The sequence below is a fragment of the Bombina bombina genome, unplaced genomic scaffold, assembly GCF_027579735.1.
Source record: "Bombina bombina isolate aBomBom1 unplaced genomic scaffold, aBomBom1.pri scaffold_594, whole genome shotgun sequence".
Lineage (NCBI taxonomy): Eukaryota > Metazoa > Chordata > Amphibia > Anura > Bombinatoridae > Bombina > Bombina bombina.
In genome coordinates this window covers 191518-217887 of record NW_026511710.1, presented here as the reverse complement: position 1 = coordinate 217887, position 26370 = coordinate 191518, and the positions used below count along the sequence as shown (strand labels likewise).

General features: G+C 42.2%; 1 protein-coding gene across 1 annotated transcript in view; it reads left to right on the top strand.

Moving 5' to 3' along the window:
* LOC128643916 (nucleolar pre-ribosomal-associated protein 1) overlaps positions 1 to 26370 on the top strand; it is a gene marked incomplete at its 5' end in the record, with an annotated part of 233169 nt that overhangs the window by 78855 nt on the left and 127944 nt on the right. Inside the window, one exon of the mRNA XM_053696690.1 lies at positions 3450 to 3636. Coding sequence (XP_053552665.1) covers positions 3450 to 3636 — 187 coding nt within the window. The remainder of the gene's footprint in view (positions 1 to 3449; positions 3637 to 26370) is intronic.

Genomic DNA, 26370 nt, shown 5'->3' with positions numbered 1-26370 from the left:
CAACTGAACATGCTCAGGCAGTGGAATGGAGATTATACAAATTTGTCTCCTCCGATAGATCTGGATCAGGAGACAAGAGACTCTCTTCTTTGGTGGTTATCGCAGACCCTCATGGGTGATAGTGACAACGGACGCCAGCCTACTGGGTTGGGGTGCAGTCTGGAATTCCCTGAAGACTCGGGGTGTGTGGACTCGGTCAGAGTCTCTACTTCCAATCAATATTCTGGAATTGAGAGCAATATTCAATGCGCTTCAGGCTTGGCCTCACCTGGCTTCGGCCAAATTCATCCGTTTTCAGTCGGACAACATCACGACTGTGGCTTACATCAATCATCAGGGAGGAACAAGAAGTTCCTTAGCGATGACAGAAGTATCCAAGATAATTCGGTGGGCGGAGGCTCACTCTTATCTGTCGGCAATCTACATCCCAGGAGTGGACAACTGGGAAGCGGATTTTTTGAGCAGACAGACGTTCCATCCGGGGGAGTGGGAACTTCATCCGGAGGTCTTTGCCACCCTGATTCTCAGATGGGGCAGACCGAGATTGGATCTGATGGCGTCTCGTCAGAATGCCAAACTACCGAGATACGGATCCAAGTCACGGGATCCTCGGGCCGAACTGATAGATGCCTTGGTCGTTCAACCTAGCTTATGTGTTTCCACCGTTTGCTCTCCTTCCACGGGTGATTGCTCGGATCAAACAGGAGATGGCTTCAGTAATTCTAATCGCGCCTGCATGGCCTCACAGGACTTGGTATGCCGATCTAGTGGACATGTCTTCTCTGCCGCCGTGGAAGCTTCCATTGAGGCAGGACCTTCTCATTCAGGGATCCTTCCAACATCCAAATCTAGTTTCTCTGCAACTGACTGCTTGGAGATCGAACGCTTGATTTTATCTAAGCGGGGGTTCTCTGATTCGGTAATTGATACTTTGATTCAGGCACGTAAGCATGTCACTAGAATGATCTATCATAAGATATGGCGTAAATATCTTTTTTGGTGTGAATCCAAAGGCTACTCATGGAGTAGCGTTAGGATTCCCAGGATTCTGTCTTTTCTCCAAGAGGGATTGGAGAAAGGGTTATCAGCGAGTTCCCTAAAGGGACAAATCTCTGCTTTGTCAATTTACTACACAAAAGTTTGGCAGCTGTTCCGGACGTTCAATCTTTTTGCCAGGCTTTAACCAGAATTAAGCCTGTGTTTAGACCAATTGCTCCATCCTGGAGTTTGAATTTAGTTCTTAATGTTCTTCAAGGGGTTCCGTTTGAACCCATGCATTCCATAGATATTAAGTTGTTATCTTGGAAAGTTTTATTTTTGGTTACTATTTCTTCTGCTCGTAGAGTTTCTGAGGCTGGTTTTGGGAGAAAGGTTCTTCAAGCAGTGGTGCCTTCTGTTTAGGTTCCTGTCTTGTCCCTCCCTTTCATCCGTGTCCTGTAGCTTTGGTATTGTATCCCACAAGTAAAGATGAAATCCGTGGACTCGTCATATCTTGTAAAAGAAAAGGAAATTTATGCTTACCTGATAAATGTATTTCTTTTACGATATGACGAGTCCACGGCCCACCCTGTCATTTATAAGACGGGTTTAGATTATATTTTTTATAAACTTCAGTCACCTCTGCACCTTTGGCTTTTCCTTTCTCTTTTCCTTTCTCTTCCTAACTTCGGTCGAATGACTGGAGGTGGAGGGAAGGGAGGAGCTATATATACAGCTCTGCTATGGTGCTCTTTGCCACTTCCTGCTAGCAGGAGGTTAAATCCCACAAGTAAGGAGGAAATCCGTGGACTCGTCATATTGTAAAAGAAATAAATTTATCAGGTAAGCATAAATTTCCTTTTTGCTTCTGCTGAGGCTGTTTTTGGGAGAAAAGTTCTTCAAGCAGTGGTGCCTTCTGTTTAGGTTAACTGTCTTGTCCCTCCCTTATCATCCGTGTCCTCTAGCTTGGGTATTGATTCCCAATAGTAGTGATGATCCGTGGACTCAACGTGTCATTAGAAAGAAAATGAAATTTATGCTTACCTGTGAGTCCACGGCCCCGCCCTGTATTTCAGACAGTTTGTTTTTTCATAAACCTCAGGCACCTCTGCACCTTATATTACTCTCCTTTCTCCTTTACCGCTGGTCGAATGACTGGGGTTTGTGGGTAAGGGGAGTGGTATTTAACAGCTTTGGCTGTGGTGCTCTTTGCCTCCTCCTGCAGGCCAGGAGTGAATATCCCAATAGTAATTATGATGATCCGTGGACTCACCGTGTCAAGAAAGAAACAAGTTTATCAGGTAAGAATAAATTTCATTTTTTAAAAAGAGAAGGCTGCAACTTCACCATTCTCATCTGAACACTAAGGGGCCGAATTATCAAGCAGTGCTACTTAACTTATCAGCCACCTCTTTGGCGGCGGACAGCAATCACCCCGATCCGATCATTTTACTAGTATGCTGTCTGCATTTAGCAATGTCCGCCCAACACTTGATAAATCGGCCCCTAAGCCTTTCTGAAGTGTGTCTGTAGCCTAGAAGCAGAACTTTTTTTCGCTTTCTGCAATGAGATATTTGTGAATTTTTTTCTGCAAGGTCATTTTGAAATTCAATTTTAAATTGGGCAGTTACACTAGAGCACCAACTAAATTACAATGTGTTGATTAACTGGAGAATAAAGCATTTTTTAAAGTTTTATAATATATTTCAGCAGCTGAAGGTTAAAGATATAGAAATAAAAAAGGTGCATTGCTAAATAGAACATCTTGCATTGATTCAGTAGTCAAGCTTTACAGACCGGGAAAGACTAGGGGGTGGGGTTGAAAAATCAATATGCTGCCCCATAATTTGACTGTTCTATTTAAACAACATGTCACTCTGGCTGCACTGTAATAAGGAAAACTAGCACAGTGCAGCCAGAGCACAGCGCTGTTTGAAAAGAACAGCCTGATGTCGAACAGCAAAGTTAAAGCACTAACAGTTTCTGCATGTGTCCTGAGATGTCATCGCAGAAAATGCAGCATTTCTGCAGAAAGAACAGATCTTAACATGCTCTGCCTTGGGGGCGTCTGCAGCGTTTGTTTTATGCAGTTAATGTATTGTACTGTCATGTAAGAGTGGGTATTGGACAACTCAGCACAATAACCCCCCAAATCCACCCTTAACTGCCTGGAAAGTAGGGGTGATGGGGGTGTTTTCTTTCATTTCTTACCACCCACCTATACTAACAAGAAAACATTGGATCCAGCTTGGGGGGGGGGGGGGGCAGTGTGGTGGGTTTTATACCTCCCAGTGATGCAAATTGCAGAAAAAAATGTATTGTCCCTTTAATCAAAAATAAATCAAAGGAAAACATTTTCTAGAAAATGCAGTACTACCCTTTTATTGTGTTATATTTTGTGTTCACTTTGTATAATAGTCTTGTTTAATTTCTGTCTTTTTTTTTTTTTTTTCCCTGTTAACTTGCTGCAGATGGGCTCTGGCTGACGCTGTATCACAATCTGCAGACCGTTCTGGGAAAGATATGTCTTCTTGGAAGCAAGCTCTTCTGGCATCGTGTATGAAGTGTCTGATTGCTACGTACAGCGCCAACAAAGAAAGTGAGGCATCCACACAGGAAGCGGAGAAAGCTTTGCTTCTACATCTTAAGGAACTTATGGTAGGAGGTTTTCATCTAATATAACAACATCCCAAACATAATTTCAGTGTGGTATCTGGTGATCTGCAGGCAAAGTGTGAATACTTTGTACAAACTTATATAAAGCTTTACGTTCCCTCAAAACGAGACAGATTGCACCGTGACTTGCCAGCAGCAGCAGCTGAGTTACGGTCACATGAACAGAATTGGTAACATGTTATCTGTCTTCCATGCTCACCCTTCTGCTTTATGTTTGCTCTCTAAGAAATGTATTTAATTCCCTTTTCTGAGACACGATTATTGTTAAATTGTCCGATTGTTATATAAAAGAAAAACAAAATGTTTTAATCGGTTACATGAACAACACAAGAAAACAAATAATATGCATGTACTTTATTGCTTTATTTCTTAACACTGTTCAGAGCAAATGTAATCTGCATTTAAATGTAGCAGAATTCCTATGCTTTTAGTCATTTAAAGGAACAGATTTTGATGAGAGGTTAAAGGGATTTAAAACTCAAAACCACATGCAATTCACAAAAATACTTCTATGGCTGCTCAGAACATGGACAGTAAACACAAATTGTAATCTACATGATTATGAACCTTTATATATAATACTTTTGCAAAGAAAACTGCAGCTTTATTTTTTCAAATTAGTATATATTTCTTTCCTATGGCATGGAGAGTCCACAACGTCATTCCAATTACTAGTGGGATATTCAACTCCTGGCCAGCAGGAGGAGGCAAAGAGCACCCCAGCAAAACTGTCAAGTGTAACTTCGCTTACCCATAATCCCCAGTCATTCTCTTTGCCTCTGTCAATGGAGGATGCGCGAAGACTGTGTCTGAAGATATTAAATCCTTTTATGGGTACTTTTTCCTGCAAGCAAGGATTGGGGTCTAGCTGTGTCCATGTCAATCTCTTTAGTAAGAGTAGTGGTGGCTTTTAGAAGTTAGAAGGCGGCAAGGTGATCTTTGCTTTACTTCTAACACTTTGCTACCCCTTTAGAGAAAGCCAGGGTTGGTTACTCTGTTTTTTCTTTTACTACAGGTCCCTGACAGGGTGTGGAGTACCGGTCACACCTTAGTAGCTATTATCTGCTCTGCAGCTGGATCCACAGGTAAGTGCTTTTGCCTTCTAGGTACTGAAGGTCAGCACTTTTGAGGTTACCCTCAAGTGGATATCTTTTGGGACTCAGTTTATCCTTATATGGTTACGGGTACATTAAGGGGCAACTTTATTGGTACAATCTACAGGCACTTTATTAAAGAGACAGAGAGACTTAAGGATTAATGAAGCTTGCTTGCATTTTCCCTTAATTACTTGGCAAGGATTCTTTTTATTTATTTTTGCTCATTGAAAGATGTCAGTTCTTGAAAAATGAATATGTGCAAGGTACTTTATTTGGGCTGTTTTCTTATCGCGCGCTTATCAGCTGTGGCACAGTTCTTTTTCAGCCGCTGACATGACTTCCGCATTTCCGCTGGAGTGGAGCGTTGTGAGTTCAGAAGTGCCAGCTTTAACAAACTTTGCTGATCGGATCATTCTCTTAGAGGAGAGGATCTCTGCTGGAGAGTCTCGCTTCTCTTACTAGTGGGATATTGATTCCGGTCACGGTAGGAGCCTCAGACAAACGCTTAGATCTCTTGTCTGAGGTTGGGTCTTAGAGTGTTAATAAAATTATTAGCCTCTGTGTTAATAGTCTTCACATATTCCTTGAACATATTGTTTATTTTTTGGGATCAAATTAATATAATTTTACTCATAATTTTTATTCGCATTTTAATTGATCTTTTTTTATTGGTGACTAATTACGATAACTATGGACTCAGAACAGGATCAGTCCATCTCTATGGATAAATGTTTATTATGTTTAGAGGCGCAAATTTTTTGCCTATGCAATTTTGTTCCTCATGCTTAGCTAAGACTTTAAAATTCAAAGACAAGTTACTCCCTTCTGAGCCAAGTGCCTCTCAGGATACTGCTGTGCATGACATGCTTCAGCTTTCTCCTCAAACGTTCAAAGCTTTAATTGTTTCTCATTCTATTCCTTCTGTTTCCTCTCAACCTCCTGGAGGGTGTCCATTTACCAGGGGATTTTGCCGCACAGATAACTTCTGCAGTATCTGCGGCTTTGTCTGCTTTCCCTATTTTGGGTAAGCGTAAGAGGAAATCTAAACATTTGTCTGCTAGTAAAGTTTCTGACCACTCTAAATCTGCGCTGGTCAACCTTTCTCAAATGTCTGATGAGGAGGATACTTCAGTAGCTTCTGAAGGTGAGATCTCAGACTCTGACACTATGGGGGGAAAAATCTTCTGAATCTGAAGAAGTTAATTTCCGATTTAAGCTTGAGCATCTCCGGTTGCTTCTGAAGGAGGTTCTAGCTACTTTGGACGACTGAACCTTTGGTTGCTGTCAAACCCAAGAAGTCCTCTAAACTTAATAGAGTTTATGATTCTCCAACATCTGAGGATGTTTTTCCTGCTCCAGACAAGATGTCTGAAATTATAGCTCAGGAATGGGATAAGCCAGGGTTTCCTTTTTCCCCTTCCCCTGTTTGCTTTTAAAAAGATGTTCCCTGTTGCTCACTCCATTCGGGACTCATGGCGCACTATGCCTAAAGTAAAGGGAGCTATCTCTACTTTGGCTAAAAGAACTACCATTCCTATAGAGGATAGTTGTTCTTTTAAGGATCCAATAGATAAGAAGCTAGATGCTTACTTAAAAAAGATGTACATCCATCAAGGATTCAAATGGCAACCTGCGACCAGTATTGCCATGGTTGCGGGAGTAGCATCTTATTGGTGCATAAGACGACTCCTGGTGGCCCACTGCCCTCGGTCACCCTCCAACCCTATCCGACCACGCACAAAATCTAGGCTTCATCCTGGACTCTTCACTATCCATGGACCTACAAATCAATGCCATCACTTCAACATGCTTCCACATTCTCCACCTGCTACGTAAAATCTTCAAGTGGATCCCTACTGAAACCAAGAAAAGTCACCCACCCTGACGGCCTCGTCAGCAGCCGTTTGGACTACGGCAACGCACGCTACACCGGCTCCTCCATCAAACTCCAAAAGAGACTCCAAAGTATCCAGAACGCTCCTTACACACACGTTCAAGGCCCTACACAACATCGGACCCGAATACATCAACCACTGTGTAACTTTCTACACCCCCGCCAGACAACTCCGATCGGCCGACCAAGCATTTATAGTCATCCCCCGCATCAGCAAATCCACAGCGGGCAGAAGATCCTTCTCCCATATGGCAGCAAAGATATGGAACACCCTCCCTCTGCACCTCAGACAATCCACCTCCCTTACATAGTTCAGAAAGGACCTCAAAACCTGGCTCTTCAACTGAATGCCCATCCCCCACTCCTCCTGTCCACTCCCCTTTGCACCTTGATACCCTCACAGTGATAAGTTTGCGCTCTATAAGAAGAAACTACTGTAGAGGAGATCCAAGATGGGATCAAAGCTCCTAAACTAGCCAATACCTTTATCTGTGATGCCAACATGCAGGTAATTAGACTGGGAGTTAAGATGTCTAGCTTCACTGTTCTAGCTCGCAGAGCTCTGTGGTTAAAGTCTTGCTCGGCTGATGTATCTTCAAAGGCCAAGCTTTTGGCTTTACCTTATAAGGGTAAAACTCTCTTTGATCCTGGTCTGGCAGAAATCATTTCAGAGATTACGAAAGGAAAGGGATCTTTCCTACCTCAGGACAAGATGAATAGACCTAAGGGTCAACAAACTTCTAATTTTCGTTCCTTTCACAGCTTTAAAGGACGGAAGTCCCCCTCTTCTTCTTCCAAGCCAGACCAATCCAGGTCCACTTGGAAATCTAGCCAGCCTTGGAGTAAGGGAAAGCAAAACAAGAAGCCTTCCACTGACTCTAAATCAGCATGAAGGGTCCGCCCCCAATCCGATTTTGGATCAAGTGGGGGGCAGGCTTACTCTTTTTCATCAGGCTTGGATACGCAATGTCCCAGATCCGTGGGCTGTGGGCATAGTATCCCAGGGTTACAAAGTAGGAATTAAGTTTTGCCCTCCAAGGGGCAGATTTCTCCTGTAAAGACTATACTCAAACCAGGTAAAGAGGGAGGTCTTCTTAAGTTGCATAAAGGACCTATCTTCACTGGGAGTTATAGTACCAGTCCCTCTAGAGGAACAAGGTCTAGGATTCTATTCAAATCTATTTGTGGTTCCCAAAAAGGAGGGAACTTTCCGTACCATCCTAGATCTAAAGTGTCTCAACAAAGTCCTCAGTGTTCCCTCCTTCATTACATTTGGTCTTGCCACAGTTTCCAGAATATTTACAAAGGTTCTGGGAGCCCTATTGGTAGTGATCAGATCCCAGAGAATTTCTGTGGCGCCTTATCTAGGCGTCATCTTTTCAACTACCAAAATCTCATACAGAGATGTTGTTGTCTTTTCTACGTTCCCACAGGTGGAAAGTGAATCTGGAAAAGAGTTCTCTAGTTCCATCTACAAGAGTGTGTTTCCTAGGGACAATCATAGATTCCCTGTCCATGAAGATTTTTCTGACGGACGTTAGAAAATCCAACCTTTTTGCTTCTTGTCTTTTTCTCCAGTCTGCCTTTCATCCAACAGTGGCTCAATGCATGTAGGTGATCTGATGGTGGCTTCCATGAACATCATTCCTTTTGCTCGGTTCCATCTGCGTCCGCTGCAACTTTGCATGCTCAGTCAATGGAACAGAGACCATTCAGATTTATCGCAGAGGATAAATCTGGACCCCCTAACAAGAGACTCTCTCTCGTGGAAGATTTCACAGGAACATGTCTCGGGGCACATGCTTCCTGAGACCTTCCTGGGTGATTGTGACTACAGATGCCAGCCTCCCAGGCTGGGGAGCTTTTTGGGTTCTCTGAAAGCTCAGGGCCTGTGGTCTTGGGAAGAGTCTTCTCTTCCCATAAACATCTTGTAGTTGAGAGCAATCTTCAATGCCTTGATAGCTTGGCCTCAATTATCTTTAGTCCGATTTATCAGATTCCAATCTGACAACATCACCTCAGGGGCTTACATCAACCACCAGGGAGGAACTCGGAGTTCCTTGGCCATGAAGGAGGTAACTCGCATTCAATGCAATGGGCGGAAGCTCACGATTGTCTATCTGCCTTCCACATTCCAAGAGTGTACAATTGGGAGGCGGATTTTCTGAGCAGACAGACTTTTTTTCATTCCGGGGAGTGGGCTCTTCATCCGGAAGTGTTCTCCAGGATAACCCTCAGGTGGGTTATCGTCAAATCGCCTAGCTACCAAAGTATGGTCAAGAGATCCTCAGGCTGCCCTGATAGATGCTCTGGCGATTCCTTAGGATTTCGGGCTAGCATACCTTTTTTCCTCCATTTGCTCTCCTTCCAAGAGTCATTGCTCGTATCAAGCAGGAGAGAGCGTCTGTGATTATAATAGCTCCTGTCTGGCCTTGCAGGATCTGGTGAAGATGTCATCTCTTCCACCTTGGAGGTTACCTCTGAGGAAGGACCTTCTAATTCAGGGTCCATTCCTCCATCCAAATCTAGATTCTCCGAAGCTGACTGCTTGGCGATTGAACGCCTAGTTTTGTCTAGACGTGGATTTTCGAAGTGGTCATTGATATTATGCTTCAGGCTTGTAAACCTGTTACTCTTAGGATTTACCATAAGATATGGCGTAAATACCTTTTTTTGGTGTGAAGCTTAAGGTTTTTCCTGGTGTCTGGTGAGGATTCCCCAAATTTAATCTTTTCTTCAGGATGGCCTGGAGAAAGGCTTGTCAGTCAGTACTCTGAAAGGTCAGATTTCTGCACTGTCTATCCTTTTGCACAAACGTCTGGCAAATTTACAAGATGTTCAAGCTTTTGTTCAGGCCCTGGTCAGAATCAGGCCTGTGTTTAAACCTGTTGCTCCTCCTTGGAGCCATAACCTAGTTCTAAAAGTTTTGCAGCAGGCTTCGTTTGAGCCGATGCATGTTGTTGATATAAAATTGTTATCTTGGAAGGTTTTGTTTCTCCTTACTATTTCTTCTGCTCGCAGAGTTTCTCAGCTTTCAGCTCTGTAGTGTGATTCCCCGTACCTTATTTTTCATGCAGATAAGGCAGTCCTTCGTACTAAATTTGGTTTTCTCCCTAAGGTGGTGTCGAATCGAAACATTAATCAGGAAATTGTTGTTCCTTCTTTTTGTCCTAATCCTTCTTCTCATAAGGAACGTATTTTGCATAACTTGGATGTTGTGCATGCTCTAAAATTTTACCTACAAGCTACTAAAGATTTTCGGCAATCTTCTGCCCTGTTTGTTGTTTTAAATGTTTAGAAGTATGATTCGTTTTGCTTATGAGACTGCTGGACAGCAGTCTCCTGAGAGAATTACGGCTCATTCCACTAGGGCTGTCTCCTCTTCTTGGGCTTTTAAAAATGAAGCTTCTGTGGAACAGATTTGCAAGGCGGCAACATAGTCCTCTCAGCATACTTTTTCCAAATTCTACAAATTTGATACTTTTGCTGAGGCCTTCTGTTTAGGTCCTCTTGCTTTGTTCTCCCTCCTTGTTCATTCCTTGTCCTCTAGCTTGGGTATTGTTTCCCACTAGTAATTAGAATGACGTTGTGGACTCTCCATGCCATAGGAAAGAAAACAAAATTTATGCTTACCTAAATAAATTTCTTTTTTTCCGGATATGTCGAGTCCACAACTCCGCCCTCTTTTTTTAATTTTAATTCAGCAATTTTTTTTTTTAGTAAACCTCAGGCACCTTTACACCCTTGTGTTTCTTCTTTTTCCATTTTCCTTCGGCCGAATGACTGGGGATTATGGGTAAGGGAAGTTACACTTAACAACTTTGCTGGGGTGCTCTTTGCCTCCTCCTGCTGGCCAGGAGTTGAATATCCCACTAGTAATTGGAATTAGTAAACAAAAGAAACACAAAAGGTGAGAGTTGCACACTAATAAGTAATTAACTAGAGAACAGGTGCTTCCTAGAAAGATACATATGAGAACAACATAGAAAAGGAAGTGGGGATTTCACAATAAGAAATTCCCAAAAGTCTAGGTAAATCCAGCACAACTGTAAAATTGAATAAAAGCGCTACAAAAAGCTTGTATGTCAAAAACAATGTAAATATTTATTAAACAAATGCACAATACACACATTCACATTCATACAGGGGATCCCACACAAAGCAGTATTAATGAAGTACTGGCCAAAAAATTATTATCTGGTGCACCAGGGGAAATAGACCAAAAACAGTCCATTTAAACTTTGCAGGTATTTGTAATCCAATAAGTGCAGCGTTAATGCAAGAAATGGATGCAGTTATACAGTCCCCGGTGTATAAAAACCAGTTACTTCAGACTTGAACCCCCAGAGTTACTGAGTCGGTTGGTGCTTAAAAGACATAGCATAGGAGGAGCAATAAAAACACGCGTCTTTATTCACAGGTGCTGTATTCCTTTAAGACAGTGATATTCGGTGTACAGATTCGTATAACATATTCTACCTGTATTTGTTCACGCGGTCGCGCCTCCTAGCTGCCTTGTACATGGAGTGTCCAGACATCAGGGGATCTGCTGTAAGGGCTGCCAAGCACGACGAGTCCAAATGCTCGTTTCGCTCCTTCAGTCAGTGCAGCATGGAGCTTCTTCCAGGTGCTAACGACACCTTGATTACCTGCCTTTTTATTGGATACCGGTTTCCAGAGTCCTTTCAATTTGATGAAATTTATGTCAATCACAATTAGCCGTTGTTGCAATGTCTTTGCAATTGTTACTTTTAAAATACAGCTAAATTAAAGGCTTCACAAGTAACCAAGGTGAGGTATTCAATAGCAGAAGTTGGTTGTATACAATTAAATGATTCAAATACTCACTCACACACACATCCGCAACAACTCATATATACAAAATATGCTAAAAACAGTTTTATTTTAATACACCATTGTGCAATATTTAAAAGACAATACTTAATTATAATGTTATGTGTGTCAAATTATTCTAACAGCAAATAAGTGCATTTTAGCTCATCATAGTAGTATATATTTACACTTTTGATTTATTTTATTAATTTTGAGAACCCACTATCCATACACATATGGAAATAAAAGGAGATGTGCAGATAAAGTAAGGTATAAGGAATTAGCCTAAAAAGGAAGCAAATTCCAATTTTTCATTTAAGCCATTAGGAGATAGAGTGTTTAGTTTGTACATCCATCTTGTTTCTTTTTGTAAAAGAATTTTATCAATGTCCCCCCCGCGCATGCTCAGTTTGACTGATTCCATTCCAATGAAGTGAAGTTCGTCAATTTTTGATTCGTGAAATTGAGCAAAATGTCTCGCCACTGGGCTGTCAATATTGAAGTCCTTTATATCGTCTCTATGTTCTGTAATGCGGGAGCGTAATTCTCTAAAAGTTTTACCCACATAAAAGCATTTACACGAGCAATAGAGAAGATATATGACTCCTTTTGTGGAACAATTAATAAAAGAATTGATTTTATATGTGACACCTGTATTCATGTTAAAAGTCTTAGTTTTCTGCACGAATTGACAGCAGACACAGTGATTACAGGGGGAACTGCCGACTATTTTTTGGGCATTGCGTTCTAACCAGTTAGATGTAGGCACTTTGTTAAATTCACTCTTAACAAGGAGATCTTTCAAATTGTTAGGTCTCCTTGCTGTCATTAGGGGATAGTCCCCCACATGTTGATGTAATGTAGAGTCATTAGTCAGCAAATGCCAGTTATTGTTAAGAATACTTTTAACTTTACTCCAATGGGCATTATATTTAGTAATAAATCTGATTTTAGTGTCTTCCACATTCTCACTTTTGGTATTATTTTTGTACAGAAGATCTTTTCTTTGATGCTGAGATGCTTTATAGAGTGCTCTTTGTACACATCTTTTTGAATAGCCTCTCTCAAGGAAACGAGTCGCCATATCTTTGGCCTGTTGTTTAAAGGTTTGATCTCCAGAGCAAATTCTGCGAAGGCGCAGAAATTGCCCATAGGGAATACCCCTCTTAAGATTTTCAGGATGATGACTCGTTCCCAAAAGAAGGCTATTAGTTGCAGTCGGCTTTCGAAACACTTCTGTTTCAATTTTGCCTTCGTTCTTACTAATTTTTAAGTCCAAAAAATTGATGGTAGTAGAATCATAACTACAAGTTAAGAAGATATTTAAATTATTCTTATTCAGGAGGGAAACAAATTTAAGTAGATCCTCCTCACTGCCATCCCATAGCAGGAGGATATCATCCACATATCTGATCCAGAGGGCTACATGCGCCTCAACTATGTCAGAATGCTCACCAAAAACAATTTGATCTTCCCATCCACCAAGGTGTAAACAGGCATATGTTGGGGCGCATGTAGCCCCCATTGCTGTCCCTTGTTTCTGTTTATAATATTTGCCATCAAAAATAAAAATATTGTTTTCCAGAACAAATTTCAAAAGTTTACTTACAAATTTAGAATGTTTGCTATAGCCCACTCCTCTTGTATTGAGAAATTTTTCACAAGTTGCAATTCCAATAGAGTGGGGAATTGAAGAATATAAGGATTCAACATCCAACGAGACCAAAATGGTCTTGTCAAAAACATTGATTCCATCGAGTTTTTTAATAACATCTGTTGAATCTTGGACAAAGGTACGTAAGTCATTTACAAACGGCTGTAAAAACCTATCAACATAGTTACTTATTCTTTCAGTGGGGCCCCCCATTCCAGAGATGATGGGGCGTCCAGGTGGATTTTTAATGGATTTATGTAACTTTGGTATCCAGTAGAAAACTGGTGTTTTTGGTTTGTGACTATACAGGAAGCCAAACTCATGGCTTGTAATCAAATTATTTCTACGTGCTTCATTTAGTAAAAAAAGAAGTTCATTGTGAGATCTATGAAATTCTTCAAAAGAAGATTTGGCATATTGTGTTTCATCAAGTAATTGCCGCATTGCCTCTTTGATGTAGTATTCTTGAGTAAGAATGACAACATTACCCCCCTTGTCGGCCGGTTTTGTGACCAATTCCTGATGATTAATCAGTTCTTTAAGGGCTCTGCGTTCAGATTTAGTAAGATTATCATTGACAATCTTTGTGGTTTGAATTTGTGTCAACTCCTGGGAGACATTTTGAACAAAAACCGAAATATTTGGAATGGAAGAAAAAGAGGGCATGTAAGTAGATTTTTTCTTTAAATCTGTTTTTGGAAGGATATCTGTAATTTCATTACTCTGTTCGTAGAGAAGAGTCTCCAGACAATCCAGAGTATCTCTCTCTTTTCTACAGGCCAGATCTACTTGTATTTTTGGCGTCATTATCTTTTTTAAAGCGAGTTTTCTCGCAAAAAGATGTAAGTCCTTGGTGACCTCAAATAGATCTAGACTATTAGAAGGGCAAAAACTAAGTCCCTTTTCCAGTACCTTTATATGTTCGCGATTTAGGGGGAATGAGGCAAAGGTTGACAATACCCATTTTATGAGAGGGGTGTGGGTCTAGAAGTGAGTCACTTTCCTCTTCTAGTTGTATCTCATACGATTTCTGGTCATCATATATTGTCCCTGATGTCGTCTGTTCCCCCTCCCTCTTCCTTCTCTCCTCTCTTGGGATTGCCCTCCCGTGCCTCCTCCTCCCACCTCGTCTAGTCCTACCCCTAAAGGGTGCATACGTTGGTTATTTGAATCATTATTTTTATTTTCACCATCAGAATCCATATCAGAATTATCTGTACCTGAATCATAGTAATTTCTTGTGTTAATTCTATTCCTATATATATAGATTTTATTTCTCCTATAGTCTTCCTGATCTCTTATTAATTTCCTCCTCTTACGTGTTTTTAATTCCCCTTGTAATTTTTCTATAAGTTTTTGTGTCTCTTTATTTAATTTCTCAAATGATGTGTCATTTTCAAATTTGTGCAAACATTCGTACACATCATCCACATCTTTTTTACATTTTTCCAGTTTTTTACCATCTTCCTCTATTATTAATGCAATCAGATCAAGTGAGCATTTTGTTAATATTTCATTCCATTTAGCTATAAATTCATTATCCGCATCTACACCTCGCAAGTTAATGCCGGGGTCTAGGCGGATTCTCAGACCTCTTGGAATTATCTCCATCTTTAAATAGTTAGTAAGACTTTGATGTTCCCATTTAATTTTTATTTGTTTTGTCAATTTTTTTCTTGTACAATTTGAATGCAGAAACAACATCATGTATGGCCTCATCGTCTCCCTCTATTTGCACATCTCCAGTCATTGTAAAGGCTTCATTAATATCAGTAGACCAACGTTCATCCGATAATTTGAATGCCATATTTAAGAGAAATATATATAAATATAGGGTCTCAAAATTGTGATTTGGCAACAAAGCTTTTAATCATTAAAATAATTTTTATAACAATGAAACAATGCCTTGTAATTAATATTTCAATATTTTTAGAAGGTGCAAACTCAGAAACTCCAAGGTAAAAAATACTCTTATTTGGAGCTAATGGATATAGTAAACAAAAGAAACACAAAAGGTGAGAGTTGCACACTAATAAGTAATTAACTAGAGAACAGGTGCTTCCTAGAAAGATACATATGAGAACAACATAGAAAAGGAAGTGCAAAGTTTAAATGGACTGTTTTTGGTCTATTTCCCCTGGTGCACCAGATAATAATTTTTTGGCCAGTACTTCATTAATACTGCTTTGTGTGGGATCCCCTGTATGAATGTGAATGTGTGTATTGTGCATTTGTTTAATAAATATTTACATTATATATACAAGCTTTTTGTAGCGCTTTTATTCAATTTTACAGTTGTGCTGGATTTACCTAGACTTTTGGGAATTTCTTATTGTGAAATCCCCACTTCCAGTAATTGGAATTACGTTGTGGACTCTCCATGACCGTTAAGAACGAAATGTATCAGTTGAGCATAATTTTTTTTTTTTTACGTGTATTCTTTTCACTTATTTCCCTGTCCCCCGCAACAAAAGAACCCTTGCTAACCAATCGCAAACTAATATTCAGATATAGCAGAAACTCTGTAGCCTGCCCTCTTTTATTCCCCTAAGGTAGTTTAGCACTGATTAAACGTTGAAGCTTGGGGGGGGGGGGAGGAGAAGGTAAACAAAGGCTCACGTGAATTGCCAAAAAGTATTATCTCAAGCCTTCCTGAACGAAAGTGAAACAAGCACAATTTCTAGATATATTTTACAGCAAACGGCAACAAAATAAATAATAAATGTATATTGCAATAATGAAACCTTTTTATGCATTGTTAAAGTGTCAAGTTTTAATGGTCCTTTAGTTTTAAGTTTCATGCCCCTATAACAACTGAAAATGCTCACTTAATTTTGAAGTTAAAGCAATATTATACTCTAATTTGGCCACACTTATAAAACTTTTTTTTTCTATTGCCCTTTAGCTATGTAGATTACTTAGCTCTTAATCTTACTCCTCTCTCTGGTATTCAAGTCTTTTCTTTGCCTCCACAGGAGGAAGGTGAAGAATTGAGGTGCTCCAGATTCTCTTTTGCGAGGGGTCCTTAGACTGATTTGAGGACCATTTTACACACAGGGCAGTGGCACAATTACTCCCAGTGAGGAGTTAGTCACAAGCCTGCCACATGTGTTAGGGATAAGTCCTTTAACCTCCTCCTGTTAGATCATTAAAATGCTCCACACATAGATCCTCTGCTGTGATGTACACAGCGCTGGATGGGCTTTCTACTGAAGGCAGTCGATTTCTGCAGCTGATAATGACAGAAGAGTGGGTTTATCTCAAGCTAAGTGAACAAATACATGCGCTTGCCCACAGGCTATTAGTAGATACACCATTCTTGAGGTAAATCATAGCCAGGGGACACAGTGACATTCAGACATTGCCACACACTAGATTTTATTTATATAGTCTAGCAGTTTATGGGAGACATTTTATTTGGGCTTTTAAAATAAAATGTCTCCCATAAACTGGGGCGTTCCTGCATGCCACTCAATGTGACCGGGTGTGGCCTCTCTAACTTCCTCTTCTTGACCTGCGGTTGTAGGAGACAAAGAGTTTTCTCTGTGGTCCGGGTCATAGGAGGTGGTGAGTGCCCCGGCCATTGGGATATAAAGGTGCCATTTTAATAGCTATCTAGTCCACAATAAAGGCACAAGCTATGTACTCCCTCCTTAATTAAAACAAACAACTGTGTCTATTGTGTGGAGGTTCCTGTTGATCCGACGGCTCAGCTTTGTTCCACATGCTTTGATAAAATTGCTATATCTAAAAAAGAATAAGAGATTTAGTACAGCTAAGCCGTCCACCTCTGAGGGTTCTCCATCCCGCGAGGTGCGTTCCCTACATTCATATCCATCTACACATGCAGCTCCCCAGGGAAATACTAATCCTCCTGCGGGAGGAGCCCTTTGTAACTCATCAGCGAAATCTGGTGGGCAAACGGCGAAAGGTGAAACATAGCTATCCGTCCCAGGGATGATCTACCCAGCTGGATGTCTCTGACAGGTTATCTGCTGATGAAGAAGACTCGGACTCTTCGGAGGACGTTTTCTCTAGGACGGAATCAGTGTTTTCTAGGCCTCCGCCTGCGGAGGAGCCAGATTTTAAATTTAAAATGGAACAGTTGCGCTTTCTGCTGAAAGAGGTACTTGCTACGTTGGAGGTTCCGGAACCAAAACTACCGGAGGAACCTTCGATCCCTAAGCTAGTTAGGGTTTAGGAGGACAGGGTAGTACCACAGACTTTCCCGGTCCCCATTAAAATGGATAATATTATTAAGAATGAATGGGAGAAACTTTGCCCTTTTCCCCTTCTACTTCTTTTAAAAGGCTTTTCCCCATTTCGGACTCGCAGTTTGAGCTGTGGGGGGCCATTCCGAAGGTGCATGGTGCGATCTCCACTCTCGCTAAGTGGATGGTGCTATCTCCACTCTCGCTAAGTGAATGACTATCCTGCTCAAAGATAGTTCTTCGTTCAAGGAACCAATGGATAAAAAATTGGAGTCCATGTTGAGAAAGATGTTTCAACTCACAGGGTTCGTCTTTCAACCGGTAGCGGCAGTCGCTGCGGTGGCTGGAGCGGCTACCTATTGGTATGATGCTCTGTCTGCTATGGTCGAGGTGGAGACTCCCCTTGAGGAGATACAGGAAGAATTAAGGGTAGCTCATTCGTTCATCTGTGATGCAAATATAGAGATTATTCGCCTGAATGCTAAGACATCAGGTTTTTCCGTTCTAGCCCGTAGGGCTCTGTGGTTGAAGTTGTGGTCAGCTGACATGACTTCCAAGTCTATATTACTTTCTCTTCCATTTAAGGGAAAGATTCTCTTTGGTCCAAGCCTGGACTCTATCATATCCACGGTCACGGGTGGCAAGGGTGCTTTCCTGACACAGGATAAGAAGAATAAGCCTAAGGGGTCTACTTTTTGTCCCTTTTGTGCCGACAAGTCTCAGCGCCAGCAGCCGGCCGCGAAGACAGAGCAGTCCAAGGGATATTGGAAACCAGATAACTCTTGGAACAAAACCAAGCAGAACTAGAAGCCAGCTGAGACAAAATCTGCATGAAAGGGCGGCCCCTGATTCTTCTCTGGATCGCATAGGGGGCAGACTATCTCTGTTTGCGGAGGCCTGGATAAGAGACGTTCAGGACCCTTGGGTTCTGGAGGTCATAGCACAGGGTTACAGGATAGGATTCAAGACTCATCCGCCCAGAGGCAGATTCCTCCTGTCAAACCTATCCTCAAGCCCAGAGAAGAGAGACGCCTTCCTAGGATGCGTGAGGGATCTCTCCTCTGAGTTATCGTCCCAGTACCTCTGGCAGAAAGAGGTCTGGGGCATTATTCAAACCTTTTCATGGTCCCAAAGAGGAGGGCACATTTCGCCCAATTCTGGACCTAAAGTGTCCAAACAAGTTTCTGTCAGTCCCATCATTCAAAATGGAGACAATCAGGTCGATTTTGCCCCTAGTTCAAGAGGGACAATTCATGACGACAATAGATTTGAAGGATGCTTACCTTCACGTTCCAATCCACAAGGAACACATCAGTTCCTAAGATTCGCTTTTCTGGACCAACACTTCCAGTTTGTGGCCCTACCGTTCGGTCTGGTGACTGCCCCAAGAGTCTTTACGAAGGTCCTGGGTGCAATACTCGCGGTGGCGAAAGCCAGAGGGATTGCAGTGGCTCCTTATCTGGACGATATCCTGGTCCAGGCTCCATGCTACAGTCTCACGGAGGAACACTCAAGGGCTTTTCTCCTCTTTCGATCCCATGGATGGAAGGTAAATGAGGGAAAGAGTTCACTGGTTCCCAGCAACAGGGTGGAATTCCTGGGTACGATAATAGATTCCTTATCCATGAAGATATTCTTGACAGACCAGAGACGTTGCAACATTGCGTCCAGCTGTCTTGCCCTTCAAACCTCCTCAAGGACATCTGTGGCCAGGTGTATGGAGGTTATTGGGCTCATGGTATCCAGTATAGATGCCATTCCTTACGCCAGGTTCCATCTCAGGCCTCTTCAGTTGTGCATGTTGCGACAGTGGAACGGCGATCACTCCGATCTATCCCAACAGATATCTCTGGACACACGAACGAGGGGATCCCTCTCTTGGTGTGTCCCAGGGGACATCCTTTCTGAGACCATCTTTGAGATAGTGACCACGGACACAAGTCTATTAGGATGGGGAGTGGTTTGGAGTGTCAGGAAGGCACAGGGCAGGTGGACCCTAGAGGAGTCTAATCTACAGATAAAGATTCTGGAACTATATTAGCGATATTAAACGCTTTGAGGGCTTGGCCCCTCCTGGGGTCGTCCCGATTCATCAGGTTCCAGTCGGACAAAATTACCTTGGTGGCTTACATAAACCATTAAGGGGGGAACGAGAAGCTCCCTAGTCATGTGGGAAGTATCTTGGATTCTGGAATCAGCAGAGAAACACAAGTGTTCACTCTCAGCGATCCACATTCCGGGTCTGGACAACTGGGAAGCGGATTTTCTCAGCAGACAATCGTTTCATCCAAGGGAATGGTCTCTCCGTCCTGCGGTGTTCAAGGAGATCTGCATCAGATGGAGGACGCCGGCGATAGACCTCCAGGCAGAACTGATAGATGCCTTGGCGGTGCCCTGGGAGTTCAACCACTTTACATTTTTCCACCGTTGCCACTTCCACCTCGTGTAGTGGCCGGCATCAAGCAGGAGCAAGCTTCGGCTTTTCTGATTGCTCCGTCATGGCCGCAGAGGACGTGGTTTGTGGATCTGGTGGGGATGTCATCGTCTCCTCCATGGAGGTTACCCTGTCACAGAGATATGCTGGTTCAGGGGCCATTTCTTCACCAAAATCTCGATTCTCTGAGGCTGACTGCGTGGAGATTGAAGCCTAGTCTTAGCCAAGAGAGGTTTTTCGGAGAGAGTGATTGATACTCTCATTCAGGCCAGGAAGCTGGTCACTCGGTGCATCTATCATAAGGTGTGGTGGACCTACTTGTCCTGATGTGAGGAACGTGGATATCCCTGGCACAAGGTTAGGGTATCCAGGATTCTGGCTTTTCTCCAGGACGGACTGGATAAGGGTCTTGCTGTGGGTTCCTTAAAGGGTCAGATTTCTGCTTTATCTGTACTATTACACAAGAAGCTAGCGGAGCTTCCTGATATTCAGTCTTTTGTTCAGGCTCTGTCTAGGATCAGGCCTGTCTTTAGAAATTCTGCTCCTCCTTGGTGCCTAAACTTGGTTCTTAAGATTTTGCAGAGGGCTCCGTTTGAGCCTATGCATGCGCTTGACATTAAGCTTTCCTGGAAAATCCTATTCCTTCTGGCTATTGCATCGGCTCGCAGAATCTCTGAGTTAGCGGCCTTGCATTGTTAGCCTCCTTACCTGTTTTTTTACGCTGATAAGGCTGTTCTTCGACACTAGATTGGGGTTTCTTCCCAAAGTTGTGTCGAATCGTAACATCAATCAGGAAATAGTAGTTCCTTCCTTGTGTCCTATTTCTTCTTCGTCTAAGGAAAGGTTGCTTCATAATTCTAATGTGGTTCAGGCCTTCAAGTTTTATCTTCAGGCTACGGAGTTCAGACAGACTTTGTCTTTATTTGTTGTATTTTCAGGGAAGCGTAGGGGGCAGAGGGCCTCTTCCACTTCACTGTCTTTCTGGTTGAGGAGTATTATCCATCTGGCCTATGAGACAGCGGGACAAAAGCCTCCTCAGAGGATCATGTCTCACTCAACTAGGGCTGTGGCCTCTTCTTGGGCCTTTAAGAATGAGGCTTCTATGGAGCAGATTTGTAAGGCAGCAACTTGGTCTTCTTTATATACTTTTGCAAAATTTTACAAATTCAATGTTTTTGCTTCGGCGGAAGCAGCTTTTGGGAGAAAGGTTCTGCAGACTGTGGTCCGCCTCCTTGTACCCTCCCATTTTTTTCATTCAGTGTCCTCTAGAGCTTGGGTATTTGTTTCCACAAGTAATGAATGAAGCAGTGGACTCTCCCCCCATTGAGATGAAAAACATAAATTATGCTTACCTGATAATTTCATTTCCATCTGTGGGAGGAAAGTCCACTGCTCCCGCCCGTTTCTCCAGTGGGCGGACCTAAATTTAATTTTATTCTTCTGGCACCATTTATACCCTGATATTTCTCCTACTGTTCCTTGTTCCCTTTGGCAGAATGACTGGGGGATGAGGGGAGTGTGGGAGGTATTTAAGCCTTTGGCTGGGGTGTCTGACTCCTCCTGGTGGCCAGGTTCTTAATTCCCACAAGTAATGAAAGAAGCAGTGGACTCTCCTCCGACAGATGGAAATGAAATTATCAGGTAAGCATAATTTATGTTCTTAAGCAACTTTCTAATTTACTCCTATTATTAATTTTTCTTCGTTCTCTTGCTATCTTAAAGGACCAGTCAACACTGTAGATTTGCATAATCAACAAATGCAAGATAACAAGACAATGCAATAGCACTTAGTCTGAGCTTCAAATCAGTAGTAGATTTTTTTTCTGACAATTTTAAAAGTTATGTCTTTTTCCACTCCCCCTGTACCATGTGACAGCCATCAGCCAATCACAAATGCATACACGTACCATGTGACAGCAATCAGCCATTCACAAATGCATACAAACTTATTCTTGCACATCTAAATCTAAAAAGACTGTGCACATTTTGTTAATGGAAGTAAATTAGAGAGTTGTTTAAAATTGCATGCTCTATCTGAGTAATGAAAGTTTAATTTTGATTGAGTGTCCCTTTAATTTGAAAAAGTAGGAATCTAAGCTAAGGTGCCGGCTCATTTTTGATTCTGCACCTGGGTTGTGTTCGCTGATTGGTGGATAAATGTACCAACAATCATTAAGCGCTATCCTGGATGCTGAACCACATATGTCACGTGTCATTGACTTTCAGCTGCTCCTTCAACATAGGATACCAAGAGAATAAATTAAATTGGGAAAATAGAAGTAAATTGGAAAGTTGTTGAAAATAGTATATCTATCTGAACCATGAAAGAATAATTTTGGCTTTCATGTCCTTTTTAATATAAAAATGTTATTTTCCTTATTATTCAAGATTCTTTTTTCAAGGAGTCATTCTTTAACCCATGACAATGCAGCTTTTTTTAATAGATCAACAGGGATCATAATTATTATAGTTAGCTTGCTCAAGTCTATAGTTAGTTTTCCAAATAAAGGCTTTTTTATTTGGAAACAGAAAACAAAAATTGTATAATCTTCTGTATTTCACTTCCCAGGAAGGAACACTGGGTATTATTTTGCCTAAACTTGCAATCTCTTTCACAAGAATAATCTCTCCAAGTAGTTTTCAACTAGATTATGGATTAATCGTATCTCCAAAGACAGACCTGATGACTGCTGTTTTCAGGAGTCATAGTTTGGACTGCATAGAGCATTTTTCAATAATTCTAATTGCTCCAGAAAGTCCCGCAGAACTTGGTTTATGGTATGATTCAGAAGTCAAGTTTCTCTATGGTTTTTCTCTTCGACACGACCTTCTGTTTCAAGGTCTGTTTTATCATCAGATCTTGACTCGTATCTTGAAGGCTTAGAGACTGAATACCTACTTTCTCCAACATAGGTGTGTCCGGTCCACGGCGTCATCCTTACTTGTGGGATATTCTCTTCCCCAACCGGAAATGGCAAAGAGCCCAGCAAAGCTGGTCACATGATCCCTCCTAGGCTCCGCCTACCCCAGTCATTCTCTTTGCCGTTGTACAGGCAACATCTCCACGGAGATGGCTTAGAGTTTTTTAGTGTTTAACTGTAGTTTTTATTATTCAATCAAGAGTTTGTTATTTTAAAATAGTGCTGGTATGTACTATTTACTCTGAAACAGAAAAGAGATGAAGATTTCTGTTTGTATGAGGAAAATGATTTTAGCAACCGTTACTAAAATCCATGGCTGTTCCACACAGGACTGTTGAGAGGAATTAACTTCAGTTGGGGGAACAGTGAGCAGTCTTTTGCTGCTTGAGGTATGACACATTCTAACAAGACGATGTAATGCTGGAAGCTGTCATTTTCCCTATGGGATCCGGTAAGCCATTTTTATTCAGACAGTAAATAAGGGCTTCACAAGGGTTTATTAAGACTGTAGACATTTTCTGGGCTAAATCGATCATATTTACACATATTTAGCCTTGAGGAATCATTTAATATGGGTATTTTTTGTAAAATAATATCGGCAGGCACTGTTTTAGACACTTTATTCTATAGGGGCTTTCCCTAATCATAGTCAGAGCCTCATTTTCGCGCCGGTATGGCGCACTTGTTTTTGAGAACAGCATGGCATGCAGCTGCATGTGTGTGGAGCTCTGATACATAGAAAAGTCTTTCTGAAGGCATCATTTGGTATCGTATTCCCCTTTGGGCTTGGTTGGGTCTCAGCAAAGCAGATTCCAGGGACTGTAAGGGGGTTAAATATAAAAACGGCTCCGGTTCCGTTATTTTAAGGGTTAAAGCTTCCAAATTTGGTGTGCAATACTTTTAAGGCTTTAAGACACTGTGGTGAAATTTTGGTGAATTTTGAACAATTCCTTCATACTTTTTCGCAATTGCAGTAATAAAGTGTGTTCAGTTTCAAATTTAAAGTGACAGTAACGGTTTTATTTTAAAACGTTTTTTGTGCTTTGTTATCAAGTTTATGCCTGTTTAACATGTCTGAACTACCAGATAGATTGTGTTCTGACTGTGGGGAAGCCAAGGTTCCTTCTCATTTAAATAGATGTGATTTATGTCATAAAAAATTTAGTAAAAATGATGCCCAAGATGATTCCTCAAGTGAGGGGAGTAAGCATGGTACTGCATCATCCCCTCCTTCGTCTACACCAGTCTTGCCCATACAGGAGGCCCCTAGTACATCTAGCGCGCCAATACTCCTTACTATGCAACAATTAACGGCTGTAATGGATAATTCTATCAAAAACATTTTAGCCAATATGCCCACTTATCAGCGAAAGCGCGACTGCTCTGTTTTAGAAAATACTGAAGAGCATGAGGACGCTGATGATATTGTTTCTGAAGGGCCCCTACACCAGTCTGAGGGGGCCAGGGAGGTTTTGTCTGAGGGAGAAATTTCAGATTCAGGAAAAATTTCTCAACAAGCTGAACCTGATGTGATTACTTTTAAATTTAAGTTGGAACATCTCCGCGCTCCGCTTAAGGAGGTGTTATCCAATTTGGATGATTGTGATTATCTGGTCATTCCAGAAACACTATGTAAAATGGACAAGTTCCTAGAGGCCCCGGGGCCCCCCGAAGCTTTTCCTATATCCAAGCGGGTGGCGTACATTGTTAATAAAAAATGGGACAGGCCCGGTATACCTTTCGTACCTCCCCCCATATTTAAAAAATTGTTTCCTATAGTCGACCCCAGAAAGGACTTATGGCAGACAGTCCCCAAGGTCGAGGGGGCGGTTTCTACTCTAAACAAGCGCGCCACTATACCCATAGAAGATAGTTGTGCTTTCCAAGATCCTATGGATAAAAAATTAGAAGGTTTGCTAAAAAAGATGTTTGTTCAGCAAGGTTACCTTCTACAACCAATTGCATGCATTGTCCCTGTCACTACAGCCGCGTGTTTCTGGTTCGATGAGCTAGAAAAGGCGATTATTAGTAATTCTTCTTCTTATGGGGAGATTATGGACAGAATTCGTGCTCTTAAATTGGCTAATTCTTTCACCCTAGACGCCACCTTGCAATTGGCTAGGTTAGCGGCGAAAAATTCTGGGTTTGCTATTGTGGCGCGCAGAGCGCTTTGGTTAAAATCTTGGTCAGCGGATGCGTCTTCCAAGAACAAATTGCTTGACATTCCTTTCAAGGGGAAAACACTGTTTGGCCCTGACTTGAAAGAGATTATCTCTGATATCACTGGGGGCAAGGGCCACGCCCTTCCTCAGGATAGGTCTTTCAAGGCCAAAAATAAACCTAATTTTCGTCCCTTTCGCAGAAACGGACCAGCCCCAAGTGCTACGTCCTCTAAGCAGGAGGGTAATACTTCTCAAGCCAATCCAGCCTGGAGACCTATGCAAGGCTGGAACAAAGGAAAGCAGGCCAAGAAACCTGCCACTGCTCCCAAGACAGCATGAGATGCGGGCCCCCGATCCGGGACCGGATTTGGTGGGGGGCAGACTCTCTCTCTTCGCTCAGGCTTGGGCAAGAGATGTTCTGGATCCTTGGGCGCTAGAAATAGTCTCCCAAGGTTATCTTCTGGAAGTGATTCATCCTGTTCCATTAAGAGAACGAGGGATGGGGTTCTACTCCAATCTGTTCGTAGTTCCCAAAAAAAGAGGGAACGTTCAGACCAATCTTAGATCTCAAGATCCTAAACAAGTTTCTCAAGGTTCCATCGTCCAAAATGGAAACCATTCGAACAATCCTTCCATCCAGGAAGGTCAATTCTTGACCACGGCGGATTTAAAGGATGCGTATCTACATATTCCTGTCCACAAGGAACATCATCGGTTCCTAAGGTTCGCATTCCTGGACAAGCATTACCAGTTCGTGGCGCTTCCTTTCGGATTAGCCACTGCTCCAAGGATTTTCTCAAAGGTACTAGGGTCCCTTCTGGAGGTGCTAAGACCAAGGGGCATTGCTGTAGTACCTTACTTGGACGACATTCTGATTCAAGCGTCGTCCCTTCCTCAAGCAAAGGCTCACACGGACATAGTCCTGGCCTTTCTCAGATCTCACGGATGGAAAGTGAACGTGGAAAAGAGTTCTCTATCTCCGTCGACAAGAGTTCCCTTCTTGGGAACAATAATAGACTCCTTAGAAATGAGGATTTTTCTGACAGAGACCAGAAAAACAAAACTTCTAAACTCTTGTCAAATACTTCATTCCGTTCCTCTTCCTTCCATAGCGCAGTGCATGGAAGTGATAGGTTTGATGGTTGCGGCAATGGACATAGTTCCTTTTGCGCGCATTCATCTAAGACCATTACAACTGTGTATGCTCAGTCAGTGGAATGGGGACTATACAGACTTGTCTCCGAAGATACAAGTAAATCAGAGGACCAGAGACTCACTCCGTTGGTGGCTGTCCCTGGACAACCTGTCACAAGGGGTGACCTCCCGCAGACAGAGGGGGTCATTGTCACGACCGACGCCAGTCTGATGGGCTGGGGCGCGGTCTGGGGATCCCTGAAAGCTCAGGGTCTTTGGTCTCGGGAAGAATCTCTTCTACCGATAAATATTCTGGAACTGAGAGCGATATTCAATGCTCTCAAGGCTTGGCCTCAGCTAGCGAGGGCCAAGTTCA